This window comes from Rhinopithecus bieti, unplaced genomic scaffold (genome assembly GCF_001698545.2).
Source record: "Rhinopithecus bieti isolate Rb0 unplaced genomic scaffold, ASM169854v2 scaffold_52883, whole genome shotgun sequence".
Classification (NCBI taxonomy): domain Eukaryota; kingdom Metazoa; phylum Chordata; class Mammalia; order Primates; family Cercopithecidae; genus Rhinopithecus; species Rhinopithecus bieti.
Window position 1 is genome coordinate 527817 of NW_016820884.1, and position 17123 is coordinate 544939.

General features: G+C 38.9%; 1 protein-coding gene across 13 annotated transcripts in view; it reads right to left on the bottom strand.

Annotated features, from left to right (window-relative positions):
- Nucleotides 1-17123, bottom strand: part of AKAP13 (A-kinase anchoring protein 13) — a 377174-nt gene that overhangs the window by 57518 nt on the left and 302533 nt on the right. For all 13 annotated transcript variants that reach the window (XM_017860016.1, XM_017860015.1, XM_017860018.1 and 10 more), the window contains 2 exons: nucleotides 8590-8644; nucleotides 5933-6065 (listed from right to left, as the gene is read on the bottom strand). In XM_017860016.1, the coding sequence (XP_017715505.1) occupies nucleotides 5933-6065; nucleotides 8590-8644 (188 nt within the window). The remainder of the gene's footprint in view (nucleotides 1-5932; nucleotides 6066-8589; nucleotides 8645-17123) is intronic.

Here is a 17123-nt window from a genome sequence, read left to right on the forward strand (position 1 = left end):
AAGTCTTTTGCTAATCAAATACATATCATGAATATCTAAGAGCCAAATTACTACACTTTTGAATTATAAAAAATAATGAGAGAGGAAGGGAGAAAAACTCCTCCACTTTACAAAACAGGAAGCTGTTCTGAGTGAAAATTGGTAACCGCTAAAGTACATAAAACTTTAATAATAACAACTAAATTGGGGTTTTCAAATAATTTCTTTCTTTTAACTAAATTTTGCTAAAGGTTTTTCCATGCATAAAATGTTAAATGGAAAAGCATGATTTTTTTTTTGCTCAGGAAAGTTAAAGCATACTTCAATCATTTAAAAAATCTTTTTATGGCAACCAGTTTATCCTCTCAAGCCTTGCAATGTTCCTCAAACCTGAATAAGAAATAGCTTCCCTTTGCAACAATCCAAGCTAGTTCTTTCCAGGACAGAAACAAAACAAAACAACCAACTCCACTGGCTCTTTCTGTGTTTACTAGAATTTAGTGTTTTAAAGAAGTCAGGCTCTTACCTCCCCATGCTTTGGTCCTATGAATCTCACTGTTATGTGGGGTACTTCATGAAACCGACCCCATTTTATCGACATGATTCGACCCCCATGCCAGGAAACGAGCTCTCACAGAAGCGGGGGTGCATGCCGTCAAGGTAGAGCTCAGCAGCTTTGAGCTGCCATTAGTGAAACCGTAAGAGGAAGCCAGAGACTGGTTGAGAAAGGGAAGGAGGGAGGGCTGAGACTGCTTGTTTCCTTAAGACAGTCTTAACTGTTTGAATGCTGCTGGTAAAGCCAACAACCCTTGTTACAAAAGATACAGGAAATGAAACAAAACCCCGTTCCCTCCAAAAACAGTGTGTGTGGACAGTGCTTAAGCTGCAATATAAGAACTCTGGCAAGGTTTGGGCCCAGTTTTTACATGGGAAGTTAAGGAACGCATCTTATCTATTTTAAAATAGACTCCTCATTTTATAAAATGCAGTGAGTTTCCTAAGAAAACTTTTTAGTGAAGTTGCCTGTGGTAAAGTGGTGACTAGTTTTTTTCTGAAGTTTGACTTTTCCATGTTTAACAACTGGCAAAATGCTTTAGCTGTGTGCTGGGGAAACAGGCTAATGGTATTTAACAGGGATAGATGCAGGTAACAACTGCACTAGAACACTATCAAAGGTGACTCTTCACTTTTCCAAAAATATCCCTTTATACATGTAATTACAATAAAAAGAACACTCTGGACAACTGTGAAAACATGATATGATCAAACAACTGTCATGTTACAGATCTTTAATCAAAGAAGGAATGAGAATTACATTTAACATTAAGTCTTTGTAAACACTACTCTAGGAGGCACTTCTGAAAGGCTAATGGATACAGCTCTTTTTCGTACAGACCACAGGACCTAGGAGCTTTAACTGAATTTCCTGTTACAAAGTCATGTAGTATATACTTGCAGCTGTGCAGGAATTTAACCCGTGCACTCAAAAATACCTACTTCAAATCAAATAGATTTGTCTAAAACATTTCTAACCACCTCTTGCTTGTTTACAAAGAAGAAAGTGTAGTATTAGGTTGGTGCAAAAGTAATTGCAGTTTAGAAAAAAGAAAACCAGTGCGATAGGATGGTTTAAAGAGGGTCATTCCACTCCCTTTGTGAACTCGAACATCATGCATATGAGTGTTTAAATACTCTGTAACATGCAAAATTACTTAGCAGGAAACAGCACTATCTCTCAAAGATACTAAGACAAAAGCAGAAACTGCCGGTCTTCCTGTTCTACTTCCTGTTTAGGCCCCCATCTTCAACGAAAACATACAATATATTTAATCTAATCACTTATGCCAGTCGGTGATAATTCTCAAAAGGACATAGGATCAAGGACTCAATTTTTTAAGTTTTATATACAAAACCCAGTACCCCAGACAAACTATGTTACCCTCCTAGGAATGTGAACAGTTTACTGCCTACTGGCTTTTGCCTTCTTTGGACATGTTTAAGAACTGTGTATCATCACAACTATACAACTGAATGGAATATATCTAGGTTAATCACTATAACCTATTTTCATAAAGACACATATATATCATGCAAAAGGAAAGCAGACATTTTCAAATAATCCTTAGACAATTTTCTGAGTTACAGGTGGCATTTTAGTATCATATTCAGTAGATGCTTTTAATTTTTCCTTTAAAAGATGTAGGTCTAGTTTTATTGAATGGTGGGTTAATAAAACAATTGGATCAGATGGTCTCTCACAGCATCTATTTAAAAAATAATTTTGGGCCTTGGCGGGTGCTCAAACCTTGTAAATCCCAGCACTTTGGGAGGTGGCTGAGATGGGCGGATCACAAGGTCAGGAGATCGAGACCAATCCTGGTCGACACACAGTGAATACCCGTCTCTACTAAAAAATACAAAAAACTAGCCGGAGCGAGGTGGCGGGCGCCTGTAGTCCCAGCTACTTGGGAGGCTGAGGCAGGAGAATGGCGGAACCCGGGGAGGCGGGAGCTTGCAGTGAGCTGAGATCGCGGCCACTGCGTCCAGCCTGGCGACAGAGCAAGACTCCGCCTCAAAAAAAAATAAATAATGAATATAATAATTTTGGAAAACTGAAAGATTTGTGATTTTCACAGAAAAATCAGTGTCAATATCCATAGTAGCACTTTCAACTTGTTAACATTATGGAGAAGTAACATTATTCAATAGTTAAGAACAAGATTAGAGTTAGCATCACTATGCTAACAAAATTTAATATTCATTAATTTTTATGTTACCATTTAGAAAATAAATTACTTCTGCATGGTAGAATGCTATGCAGATACATAGCATAGTGAGGGTATTTAACACAAAACATACTGCTTTTCCTCTATTTCTTTCCTTTCTCTTTTTTTTTTTTTTAAGAGACAGGATCTCGCTCCATTGTACAGGTGGAGTGCACACAGCTTACTGCAGCCTTGAACTCCTGGGCTCTGATCCTCTTGCCTCAGCCTCCTGAGTAGCTAGGACTACAGGTGTGCACCACTACGCCCAGCTAATTTTACAGTTTTTTGTAGAGATGAGATCTCACTATACTGCCCAGACTGACCTTGAACTCTTGGTCTCAAGTGATCTTCTCATCTCAGCCTCAAAGTTCTGAGATTACACGTGTGTATCACTGTGCCCCGCCCCACACTTTTAAAAAATCATCTTTTGCTACATTGACAAAAGCCAAGCTGTTCCAATTTTATTTAAAAGTGAGCTAATAACAACTCACTATAAAAGGTGACTTACAGTTGCCACTAGGACACTCTAAACACTCAGTAATGGGAAATGGACTACAATCTAGGGTTATGAATTTGTAATTTTTTGAGTTTCCACTGCTAAACACAGCATGGCCCCAAGAGATCAAATCTTGAAGCCAAGTCTGAAAGAGGAACCAATCTCAATTGCAAAAGAGTGTTGTCATTTTGACAAAGGAGATGATCAGAGGCAAGAGATCAACTGACACTAAACAGTTTCTACCAGTGATCACAGATTTCAGTCTAACACAAAGTATGTTTTCTCCTGTCCTTTCTGCTCATCCCCTCCTAGCAAACTCCAGTCCTTTCAGATTTAAAAAGTTAAAATAAAAAAATTATACTGTATGGTAACATTTTGTTTAAACACAAAATGATGAGTACTACTTCCTGGAAGTCAGATCATAGGAGGTTGTGTGACTTGAAGCATATGTCTCTGTGCCTCAGTCCGTAAAACAAGGAGGCCAGGATGAGACTTTTTTAAAGGTCAGGGTCCAGTTTCTAAATTCCATCTTACATTGTTTTTTTTCCCCATTGTGTGTGTGTTTTACCTCATCCATGAGATCAGTGAATTCACTGCTCTGTTCTAAAACTCCATGACATTGGGGAGATGGCTAGAAAGGGGGAATCTCCACTTATTTATTGGTCTTCCATGAAAAGCTTGTTTGAAGACAAGATTCGGCAGTTCAAAAGCAAAGTAAAAAACAACAAAAACATTTTGAATGCATCCAAAGTATACCATAAAGTTTTTCAAGGTCATGACTATGAGCTTTAGTTCTCTTAGGTGCCTGTTAACACTTAGAGGAATGCTAAGACTACACAAGTCATTTAATAATATTTGGCTAATTTATATTGATCTATCCAAGGGGATTTTCTTTTGCTGATACTAACTATTATCCAAGCCAGCAGTGGTAAGTAAAATAGGTAAGGCTCTATTTTAAGCCTGGCTGCCAATATGTAAATATGTAGAATACTGGTAAAGCATTCCACCCTCTTTGACCTTCATTTTTTTTTTGAATTATAAAACAAGGCTGAGTCTGAAGTTAATACTTGAATGTGTGATTATGCTAGAAATAATTTGCTAGACTCTTTGCATCCCTCCCTGATTGCCTACTTTCTCTCCATTCTGTACTTGGACAGGAGAAATGAAGAGAAAACAATTCTTGTGGCAGGTTTTGTGGAAAAATTTCTCTGAATGTATTTGCTAAACCAAGAGATCTTACAAAACATGGTAAAATACTTTGGCTATATGTCCATCAGCCCACTGAACTGAGGGTTTGAAAAGCTTAGTGCACCTTGTTTTGTGAGGGAGGAGGCGATGCCCTTTTATGGCAGTATTATTGAATTCAATGTTTATTTATCCCCTGACTTCTAAGTATGCATGTATGTACATGTGTGTATATATCTATGCATGTATATACTACACACACACACACGCACGCGTGCACACACACAGTGATTGCTTGCAAGAGTTCCTTAACTGATTTCAAATTTTTATTTATCTATGTCTTTATTTTGTTAGAGGGTGTTGTGGGTAGACAAATAGGGTATGAGAGGCGAAAAGATTTTCCCCCACGGACTTGAAATAGAATCAGTTTTGGTTTAGCACTGGGAATCAGTATAAGAAAGTGAACTTCTTTTCTCCCTTTCTTTTGAAAATACATTTTAAAAAACATTAGAAATACATAAACCAAAACATTAAGCATAGTTATCGCTAAGTGGGGTTATTACAGGAGATTTTCATTCTTTTACTTTTAGATTTTGAAGATTCCCATGAGCATGTAAAAAATAACTAGATAAAAAATGTTACTTTAGGCTGGGCACGGTGGATCACACCCAGTGCTTTCAGAGGCTGCAGCAGGAGGAATGCCTGAGGTAAGGAGTTAGACCGGCTTGGAAAAAACAGCAAGATTTCATCTCTACAAAAAAATTTAAACATAGCTCAGCATGATGGCGCATGACTGTAGTCCTGGCTACTTGGGAGGCTAAGGTGCAAGGCAGGAGATTGCTTGAGCCTGGCAGTTCAAGACTGCAGTGAGCTATGAACACCACTGTGCTCCAGCCTGGGTGATAAAAGAGTGGAACCCTCTATACACACACACACACACACACACACACACACACACACACACACTCTCACACACTTGGTTTAAATATTTATTTAATCTCTTAAGCACTAAGAGAATATGTTCTAAATGCTCCTAATTAGAATCCCTCTAAACCCAAACGTAAATATTTTCAATCCTTTGATCTTGGCATAAAATCCTTCTGTTGCATTTGAACTGAGATTTAAGCACTGTGGTTTAAGAGGATGGGATTTGAAACCAAAGAGATCTGGTTTGAACTACTTCTTCACGTTAGAGGAGCATCCTTGGTAAGGTACATCACTTTTAGAAAAGAGAGATAATACCTATCTGATAGGGCTGTTGAAAGGGTTAAATAATATATGGAAAGCACTTAGCATATAGTGAAAATTCAGTAACTGGTAGTTTCACTTCTTGTTATTTTTCTTATTGTTTTCCTTTACATATTAGACGATTTCAGAGAGTAATCCTAAATTTATTTTCATTTATGTCCCCATGATATAACCAGTTTTGGCGTGTATAAAGGCTGTGACAGAATCCTACTGAGGACCGACTACGGTGATCACAAGCAATGCCCACAGCGATACTTACTTTGCTCTTCTTGCTGCTGGACATTTTATTCTTGATGTAGCTGAATGTACGACTGACTTTTGTTGCACTCTTCCATTCAGAATCTTTCTTGAAGAGGCTTTGTGGCGGGAAATTATAGTTCTCTTCTGTTACACTAAATAAAACAAGATTGACTTTTTAAAAGGACTACAGAAGTTAAATAAATGTGAAGCAGAATAAAAGATAGATGAAGGTTGCTGAATGGCTTTTTATAGAACACAGTATGCCACAATGCCCAGGTTCTGTTATCAAAACTTGGCTAAGTTTCCTTAGATCCATCACTAATGTTTTTTTGTTCACTTGTTTGTTTTGGAGACAGAGTCTTGCTCTGAGTGGTGTGATGATAGCTCACTGCAGCCTCGAACTCCTGAGCTCATGTGATCTTCCTGCCTCAGACTCTAGAGTAAGCTGAGACTGAAGGCACATGCCACCATGCCTGGCTATTTTTCTAATATTTTGTAGAGATGGGGTCTTGCTATGTTGTCCAGGCTGATTTTGAACTCCTGGCTTCACATAATCCTTCCACCTCAACCTCCCAAAGTGCTGGGATTATAGGTGTGAGCTACCACCTGGCCCATTTTTAATGTTTTAATTATGAGTTTTCAGTGATCTCATGTTAAAAAGAGCCTGTTAATTATTAGATAATTATTTTGTATGGAATTTATTCATCTACAATAGCACTCAATCTACAAACTCCTTTGCAACAAATGGGTGCTTGAAAGGAAACCCATATATGTAGCAGAATGACAGTGTACTTGCTAATAGGAGTTGCCAACCAAGGAGTCTTATGACTGACCACATATCCAAGTTCCTTAACGGTAGAGATCACAACTCTTTTCTAGCCTTTGGGATGCTGGACAATCAGGACTGTGGACTGGTCCATGCAGCTAGCTTCAATTTTAGGAGGGAACGTACTGAGTAGCAGGCAGAATTGAGGCAGAGTGTTGAAAGATCAATTTTAGGAGTTTTATGTAGATTCAGATATACTGATCTACCTGTTTGAGAAGGCTACATAAAATCTAAGTCCATCCAAGATGGACATGTTCTAACTTAGGAAATTTGCAATGGCTGATTTTCTTAAATGCTGGGCATTTGGGCCGGGTGTGGTGCTTATGCCTGTAATCCCAGCACTTTGGGAGGCCGAGGCAGGTGGATCACGAGGTTAGGAGTTCGAGACCAGCCTCACCAACATGGTGAAACCCTGTCCCTACTAAAAAATACAAAAATTAGCTGGGTGTGGTGGCATGCGTGAACACAGGAGATGGCAGTTGCAGTGAGCCGAGACTGTGCCACCGCCCTCCAGCCTGGGCAACACAGTAAGACTCTGTCTCCAAAAAAAAAAAAAAAAAAAAAAGCTGGGCATTCGAATAAACAATCCGTTACATAGAAAAGGCATCCATTTATACTACACTTTGCTTAGGTGTTCTAAAATAGTTATTTTAGACGTTTCCCACAGAATGGCAGTGATTGCCTCTAGGGCCTCTGTGAGAGGGCAGGTGGCAGGCAGAAGCAGCACCATAAGGGGTCCTGTCAACAAAGTTTATTTACATATGTGTTGTTTACAAAACAAAGCAGTCTGTTTTTCAGATAATGGGGAAATTGTATGAAAACCACTGCTCTAGAAAGGAGAAAGAACAAATACGCTGTAAAAGCAGTGCAAAGAAAAGCATTCATTGCAAGGGTTCTGAATCAGAATCATAACTGATGCCTCTGTGAAAAGGCAACTCAGAAAAAACTGCAGGGCAGTTATAGGAACCCGAATTATGCTTCAAGTAGAATATTCCGTATCATAAGCATGAAAACTGAAATTAAAATAATGAGTCAGAACAGAAATCTTTTGCTTGCTGTCAAGTAAAGAATCAACTCGTGGCCGGGCGTGGTGGCTCATACCTGTAATCTCAGCACTTTGGGAGGCCAAGGCAGACGGATCACCTGAGGTCGGGAGTTTGAAACCTGCCTGACCAACATGGAGAAACCCTGTCTCTACTAAAAATATAACATCAGCCAGGCATGGTGGCGCATGCCTGTCATCTCAGCCACTCAGGAGGCTGAGGCAGGAGAATCGCTTGAACCCAGGAGGCAGAGGTTGCAGTGAGACGAGATCGTGCCATTGCATTCCAGCCTGGACAACAAGAGCGAAACTCTGTCTCAAAAAAAAAGGAAAAAGAAAAAAAAAGAAGCAATTAATTTACTCCGACAGAGCTGTGTACCATTTACATGTATACAGAAGAAAACAGCTTTAAAACTTAAAATAGCTAAGAGTATTATAAATTGCACACACACACAGACACTAATATGAAACAAAATGTTGTTAAACTGTTAGATTTAGGAATGAAAAATCCCCATAAGCAAAGCGTGCACAAGTTCATAAAGTCAAATGATAGTGTACCCTCACATCAATAAATACAAACCATTTTTATCATGAGGATAGTGTAATTAATCAGAGAAAACTATTGAAGACATTAACTTTAAGAGATATAGCCTTCATGACAAAACCACTTTAATCATTATTCCAAATTTATTACTCAAAGAAGAATCCGATAAGCTCAATTAACTTAGTTTATGTAATTAAATGGCCTAAGAGATTTTAAATTTTCTTCATTTTACTTCTGGAAAAAGGAGTAATAAGTGTATAGTACCTCTCAGTCTGATTAGCACTGGTATTGTGGAAGGTACTGTGGAAGGGCCGTGAATCTAGAAAACAAGGCAGAGGAAAAGTTAGAACCAAAAAATTTAACACATGACAGGTAGAATATTTATAAATTCACAATGACACAGCTAAAGCAAAAACAGCATGTGAAAGTCAGCACATGGTACCTCCTCCTTCTAAAGGTTTGAAAGAAGGAAAAATTAAACTTGAAACCCTCAAATTAGAACCAGATGTAGGCAGTGAATTTCTCATAAAGTAAGTTTAATCCGCGACTCAAGTAATTGAAAAGACTCCAAATAACTTTTTCTAATGCTTAAACATATACGAAGCAGGTTTAATTCCAGTTCTTAACAATCTTAAGTTTGCACAAGCCATCCTTCTGAGATGACATCATAGGAAGAATACAGAATAGGAAATTAAATGTCATATTTTATCCCTGCTAATACTGCTTTTAAATGTTTCTACACTAAAGATCTAGCTCTCTAATATATGTTTCTACACTAAAGATCTAGGTCTCTAATATTTTCATGAAAATTGCTAGAAAAAGATTAGCAACCAGGAAAGAGCATCAGAGCTGGCTTATCAAGTCTTGGCCCTGTCACTAATTTGGGATGAAACCTTTGGATTTCATTTCCTCATCTGTGAAATGAGGGAAATAAAACAGATGGCAAAGTCCTTTCCAGGCTAATAGAGATAAAAATGAATGAGGCAGATGCATACTTCTTCCTTCCACAACTACTGGACCATAAACTGCTGCAGATCATTAAAATTCTAAGACTATGTTAGATAGGGCAATATGAAGAAAAAACAGAAGGAATATTATCATTATTTTGATCTACCACATGTTAATAAAGGTTGAGTTACTGAAGACTTAGATGAGAGCAAGGCCTCAGTTACAGTGATAAATGATTTTCAGTTTTCAGGAGATCAGTTATAGAACTATTTCCGTGTATATTCCAGGGAAATAAAGGTTACCCTATATCACTATTGTAACGATTTAGACAAAACACCCTCCTTTTTCCTTGAGGTTGGTTTCAAGGATCTCTGAGACTACTGTGAGCCAAACTTTAATCTGATAATCTGACAGAGACTTGCAGGTGTTCTATCACTAGATAACCAGCATTTGGGCCAGGCATGGTGGCTCATGCCTGTAATCCCAACCCTTTGGGAAGCCGAGGCAGGCGGATCACTTGAGGTCAGGAGTTCAAGACCAACCTGACCAACATGGCGAAATTCCTTCTCTACTAAAAATACAAAAATTAGGCAGGCGTTGTGGCGTATGCCTGTAGTCTCAGCTACTCGGGAGGCTGAGGCAGGAGAACTGCTTGAACCCAGGAGGCGGAGGTTGCAGTGAGCCGAGATCGCTTCACTGCACTCCAGCCTGGGTGACAGAGCGACTTTCCATCTCAAAAACAAAAACAAACAAAAAAAACCCCAGATTACCAGCATTTGAAACTCTTCAACTCAAACTATTTTGGATTCTGAACAGAAATCTAAAACTGTAGTTATTATTTTTTATTATTATTAAAAATGGTTTTTTAGAAACAGAGACTTGCCATGTTGCCCAGGCTGGTCTTGAACCCCTGGGCTCAGGCAATCCTCTTGTATCAGCTTCCCAAAGTGCTGGGATTACAGGTGTGAGCCACTGCACCTGGCTAAATTTAAATTGCCAAAAGATAGGAATGATACATAAGAAACCTTAAATTCTAAGTCTTCAAGAGATTGCCTTCCGTATTTTTTTCCTTTTTCCCAATTTGGGGTTCTTCTTCTATTTATTTCACTTACGACACATGGTAACAACTGCCAGGTGAGAGGCAAAGATTAGCAGAATAAGAATATCTGGGATTCATTTCCAGGTTCCACATAATCTAGGTATCAACTATCAGCATTTTAATTTCTTTTTTTTTTTTTTTTTTTTTTTTTTGAGACGGAGTCTCGCTCTGTCGCCCGGGCTGGAGTGCAGTGGCCGGATCTCAGCTCACTGCAAGCTCCGCCTCTGGGTTTACGCCATTCTCCTGCCTCAGCCTCCCGAGTAGCTGGGACTACAGGCACCCACCACCTCGCCCGGCTCGCTTTTTGTATTTTTTAGTAGAGAAGGGGTTTCACCGTGTTAGCCAGGATGGTCTCGATCTCCTGACCTCGTAATCCGCCCGTCTCGGCCTCCCAAAGTGCTGGGATTACAGGCTTGAGCCACTGCGCCCGGCCCAGCATTTTAATTTCATGATGTCTCAGTGTACTTAAAAAAATTAAGAGGATTTAAAAAAAAAAATCAGGGGTTTTAAAACATTTTCTGCCCAAGGAAACTTCAGTGATATAAGCAGCATTAAATTTTCTAAGCTTGCCTGGATTCTATTATACATTTAAGCAATTACCTAGTAAGTTACCACCCTAGTAATATGAACTAAATAAAAATAAAATTCATAACGCAAAAAAATACCAACCAACACAAAACCAGGCCAATAATAAGCTTCCAGTAGATATCTGTGGAATAAATTAAAAACTGAACAAATATGTGATTGACTACTAGGAGAATCTATGACTCCTATAATATTTTCAACTACTCCACTGCTAAAAATTTTAGTTAAGTTATAATGACCTTTTAGATGTGGTTCTGAAAACAGTAATTAATCCACCAATGTCTCTGAAATTCCTAAAGTGTCATCAAGTTTTCAGAGCATCTAAGAGTAGAAAACAACCAATGCTACTTCCATGACAAAATTATAGACAAAAGAAATGAAACGAAACTTGTCATTAAAGTTAGCCTGGAAAGTATTATTGTGGGTAAATAATATATTTCAACTAGATTATCTTTCAAGGCATGAAATAACCTGCAGATTTATACTACAGCCAGGAACTTCAGGGTGGAATTACTGGATGGACACAGTCGAATATTTTTCAGAGTGTGTTCCATGGAACACCAGTTTCATGAAATGTATACAGTGCTGCACATATTGTGGTTTCCTAGTTAATACATTTGGGAGAAACAGTATATTGAACTCTGCCTTGAAAATCCACAATGTAACACAATATTAGCATTTTAAACCTTCTTAACCCAGAGTTGCCTAAATTTACTAATATTTGGCCATGAACCAACCCCTCCCTTCTTTTGGTTCTCCCTGCCCACACATAATTCTTACTAGTATTTTTGAATTTAAGGAACACATTTTGAGAAGATATTTGATTTAAAAGTTTCTGCAAGCTTCTGTATTTTTAGGGTTCCATTGTGTTGGATTAACTGAGTGACCAGTGCTGTTATAGGATTATAATTCTGTATTAGCAGGACCTTGGCTGTTGTTGTTGTTTGTTTTTTTGACAAACAAACAAACAGAGTCTCACACTGTTGCCTGGGCTGCAGTGCAATGGTACCATCTCGGCCACTGCAACCTCTGCCTCCTGGGTTCAAGCGATTCTCCTACCTCAGCCTCCCTAACAGCTGGGATTATAGGAACCCGCAACCACACCCGGCTAATTTTTTGTATTTTTAATAGGGATGGGATTTCACTATGTTGGCCAGACTGGTCTTGAACTCCCGACCTCGTGATTCGCCTGCCTCAGCCTCCCAAAGTGCTGGGATTACAGGCATGAGCCACCGTGCCCGGCTGGGACCTTGGTTTATTTGTCAGGCTGACTGGCCTACTTCCCAGTATATTACAAATACTTTGATTTTTTTTTTTTTGAGATGGAGTCTCACTCTGTTGCTCAGGCTAGAGTGTAGTGGCATGATCTCTGCTCAATGCAACCTCCGCCTCCCAGGTTCAGGCAATTCTCCTGCCTCAGTCTCCCGAGTAACTGGGACTACAGGTGCCCATCACTATGCCCAGCTAATTTTTTGTTTTTTTAGTAGAGACAGGGTTTCGCCATGTTGGCCAGGCTGGTCTCAAACTCCTGACCTCAAGTAATCCACCTGCCTTGGCCTCCCAAAGTGCTGGGATTAGAGGTGTGAGCCACCGCATCTGGCCTATAACAAATACTCTGTAATGAAACAGCTTTGACAATTTCTGAATACCCAAAGTTACAGGGGATTTTCACAACTTTCCTCCTATTACAACTGGGATCATCTTATTCTGTGTCTATTTTTCAAACATGTTTTATTAGTGAAAAATATACCAAATCTTTAATAAGGCCTCCATTTAAAAGCAAATTAACTGTCTTACTGTGCATAATGCATTTCCCTTTAAGAACAGTGTGAAAATGCCAGCTTGAGCAACACTTAATATTGCTGAAACTTAGAATCAGCAAGTGGTAGGGAATTAGGGTGCTTAATCATACGGGTATTGTAATACTCATAATACTAGTTATATAAAACAATACTAATAATACTAGTAATATAAATACTAACAATACTAGTTATATAAAATGCTAATAATACTAGTTATATAAAAACAATTCATTATTTAACTTTCTATTGTAAGTGGTTTCTCCATTAAAAGCAATCCTGGAATATTCTAGAAATCTTGCACAATTGAAGACAGTAATTTTCATGAAGGGGGAATTCATTTCTTTTCCAAGTTTACTTAAATTGATACCTTGTAAAGTTTTTATACTAGGCATTATCAAGTAAGAATGTATTCATTTGAAGCCTACAGTTTATCCAAAGAACTGAAAAAATACAAGTTCAAAAGGAGAGAGAAAGTAGGAGATAAATACATATATAACTCCCTCCCTCTAATCCATAGGGTCTAATCTTAAAGGAAAGGTACTTTTAAAGAAATGGTCTGAAAAGGAGAAGAAAAAAAGTGTAAAAATAGCTTTTAAATACCACAGATGAACATCTAGATATCTGTCCCACGAGACAGAACAACAAAACAAGGAAAATAAAATTTACATTGTGAAATAAAAAGTTTTGTGAAATTAGCACACAATACTATTACAAAGAGTACACAATGGGATGGGAACACATCCCCTACACCTTTGAGGGTATCTGTGTGCTGGAAAGATATCTTGTGCCCTGGAATCAGGAGGCCAGTGGCTCAGTGTTAGTACTACACAGAAGACAACAAATGTTCTATCCAAACCAATTCTCAAAGGCAAGCATAAAGACAAATGACTTACAAAGGATGGCATGCAAGGGGCTAAAAGCCTCCAAACAATTTCTTAGTACCAAGCCTATAGCATTTTCTGAGCTGGTCAGACCTTCAAGAACAGTCACTGGACACCAAAGTTGCTTACTTACTATGCAACTCCTCCTCCTCATCACTGGAATAAGAGCCAAGAGAAAAGAGAGTTTTAGACTTAAGGAGGAGTGGAGAGATGCTGATGGAGATCCGCCTTGCTGGCCGCATCTGCTGCTGAGCTGAGAAGGAGGTTCACAGAAGACATTAGAGCATGCACAGATTACGCCAGGACCTTCAGCACATGGGGAAACAGTATAATGTCAATGGACTATGTGGTTCCAGGAAATGGTGAACGATGTAATAATTTGTTTACATTCTCATCTCCATTTCTGAATATACAGAATTCTAATGCAGTTTCTAAAAAATTCGGCTAATAAATACATACCTGTTAGATTATGAAAACAAGAATGATCACAATTCATACCTGGGGTTCTCTTTCTTAAAAGTATACTAAAAACATCTACTAGTGGTGTTCCTCAGGATTCTGTATCTAGCTCTCTTCTCCCTCACCCCAAATCTCCTCATTCACTCTACCTCTTAACGACAATCTGCATACAAGACACTGGTGAGTCACATCTTTCTAATCTGGAAGCCAGATCTCTCTATTTAGCTCTAGGCTCATTCCTCTCCCTGCTCACCTGTGGGTGGATGTGCCACAGGCAGCTACAGCTCCAAAAGCAGGTAAGTGAACTTATATTTTCCTGCAGAACTGTTCCTCCTCCTGTGTTCCTTCACTTAGTGAGTGGTACCAACATCTAACTCATTACTCAAAACGGAAACCTGCGCACCTTATATTTATAAATGGAAACCTTATATCACACTTCACTCAGGCTTCTTCACTTTGTCTTCTAGCTCAGCCTCTATTCCTCCCCTATTGCCACTGCTCTCTGCCTTGGTTTAGGACATGGTCTACTACTGTAACCTGAATCCTGCAAAAGCCTTCTATTGGCCGGACGTGGTGGCCCACGCCTGTAATCCCAGCACTTTGGGAGGCCGAGGCAGGCAAATCATGAGGTCAGGAATTCGAGACTAGCCTGGCTAACATGGTGAAACCCCGTCTCTACTAAAAACACAAAAAATTAGCTGGGCGTAGTGGCAGGCACCTGTAACCCCAGCTACTCAGGAGGCTGAGGCAGGAGCTGAGATAGCGCCACTGCACTCCAGCCTGGGCGACGGCTCCGTCTTAAAAATAACATAACATAACATAACATAACATAACATAACATAACATAACATAACATAACATAACAAGCCTTCTACTGATCCAATCTCTCCTCCCCATAGTTAGCCTGAAGTATTCTAATCAATTATTGGATCAATTTAATCAACGTAAATGATTCCATTTCCCTCAGGCAAGAGGCCGAAATTCCTCAGTCTTGCTTTCTACGAATTCACCCAGCTAATTCTCAGTTTCCTTCTGGTCCAAACTTTAATATTACTTCTCCTCAGTCAGCCTTCTCTGACCCCTTAGGTCTGTCAGTCCTATAACATCAAATGTTTAAGTTACTGCATTTACCATTTTCTATTAAGATTCACTTGTTCTCATCTGTAAATGTGGTGAGGAAAGCAACCCTACCTGTGAGTTCTCCCCTCTCCTACCACTGTCTAGCCTGGTATATGGAAAAGAGTAGGTACTCAAATATTTACTCGATAAACACATTAATAAATGAACTTCCCTTTATCCGACTTTCTGGAATCTCAATGTCCTAAATGAAATGAGAGAAAAAGCCCTGTACCTATCTAATATGAAAGCAACTCCATACCCCAGATAAATGCTAAGCGACATCACTGTTTGCTGTTGCAGCCACTGCATGTAATAGATCAAAGAAATGTTGGTACAAATACACACTAGTTTGTCAGGCAGTGAGAGTCTTGTGCAAAAGTAAGATACTACTGTGTGTTCTGATGTGCCTCCAAATGTGAAATGGATTTGTAAAATGAAAATGAGCTGCCCCTATTACCCAGAATCTAAGAACATCCCTTTCATGCGTCACAAAATCATAGATGATAGGAAAAACCTTATGTGATGAGTATCTAGTGTATCCCTGACATACAGAAATCTCCAACATATATATATTATATAAAGGAAATGTTCTGGTAACATAGCAATTCAATTTTATAAGGTATCTGATTTAAAGTTTATATTTATATATGCATTTAATGAACATGCATGTTTTCCAGTCTTACAATTTAATAACGTCAAAAAGAAGTCTGATGACATTTTTGTTCTGATGTATTTGTCAATGTTATCTTTTCCAAACAGAACTGTGCTAAGAATATATATATATATATATACACACACACACACACAGATATATACATACTTCAGTAAATTCCCATCACAATTAGAGAAGAAATCCAGAAAACAGAGATAAAATATCCTCAATAGCACTGATGCCTAACTTTCCAGAGGCCCACCTTGATCTTTGGTCACACAGATCCTTTACCTTTTTAAAGATCTGGTACAGATATAGAACTGCCACAGTTCAGCTCTCAAGACGGCCTTAGCTGTCATAGTCTAATGCATGCCACACAATTACAAGTTACGGCTCCCATCAAAACATGCTTAAGAAACTTGGCAAACTCACATGCCATAAGCAAAGTTATAAAAACGACCCCAAGGGAAAGTGCCCTTCTTTGTGATACACATAGAGTATTCCTTCTGAAATGCTTGGGGTCAGAAGTATTTCAGATTTTGAATTTTGGAATATTTGCATATATATGATGAGACATCTTGGGGATGAGAACCACATCTGAACATGAAATTCATTTGTTTCATATACAGCTTATACACATAGCCCAAAGGTAATTTTACATAATATTTTACATAATTTTGTTAAGGCCTCATACATGGAATTTTCCACTTGTGGCATCATGTTGGTGCTCAAATGGTTCAGATTTTGGAGCATTTCAGACTTTCAAATTAGGGATGCTCAACCTGTAACACATCACACAAAATGAAGGGGAAAATGAAATCTCATTAACAAGCATATGAAGTTAAAACATCTAATGGGTCCAATACCCCTTTCAACATATCACCACTAATGTGTTTCCAGGGATGTAATCAAGCAGATTATTATTTGAAGCATCTTCTGGGTGGGAGCAATGAAAAGGTTAAAAATACAGCCATAGAAAGGGATCATCTGGGCCTGGCGCGGTGGCTCATGCCTGTAATCCCAGCACTTTGGGAGGCCGAGGCGGGTGGATCACAAGTCAGGAGATCAAGACCATTCTGGCTAACAAGGTGAAACCCTGTCTCTACTAAAAAATACAAAAAAAATTAGCGGGGAGTGGTGGCAGGCGCCTGTAGTCCCAGCTACTTGGGAGGCTGAAACAGGAGAATGGCATGAACCCAAGAGGAAGAGCTTGCAGACAGATATCCCGCCACTGCACTACAACCTGGGGGACA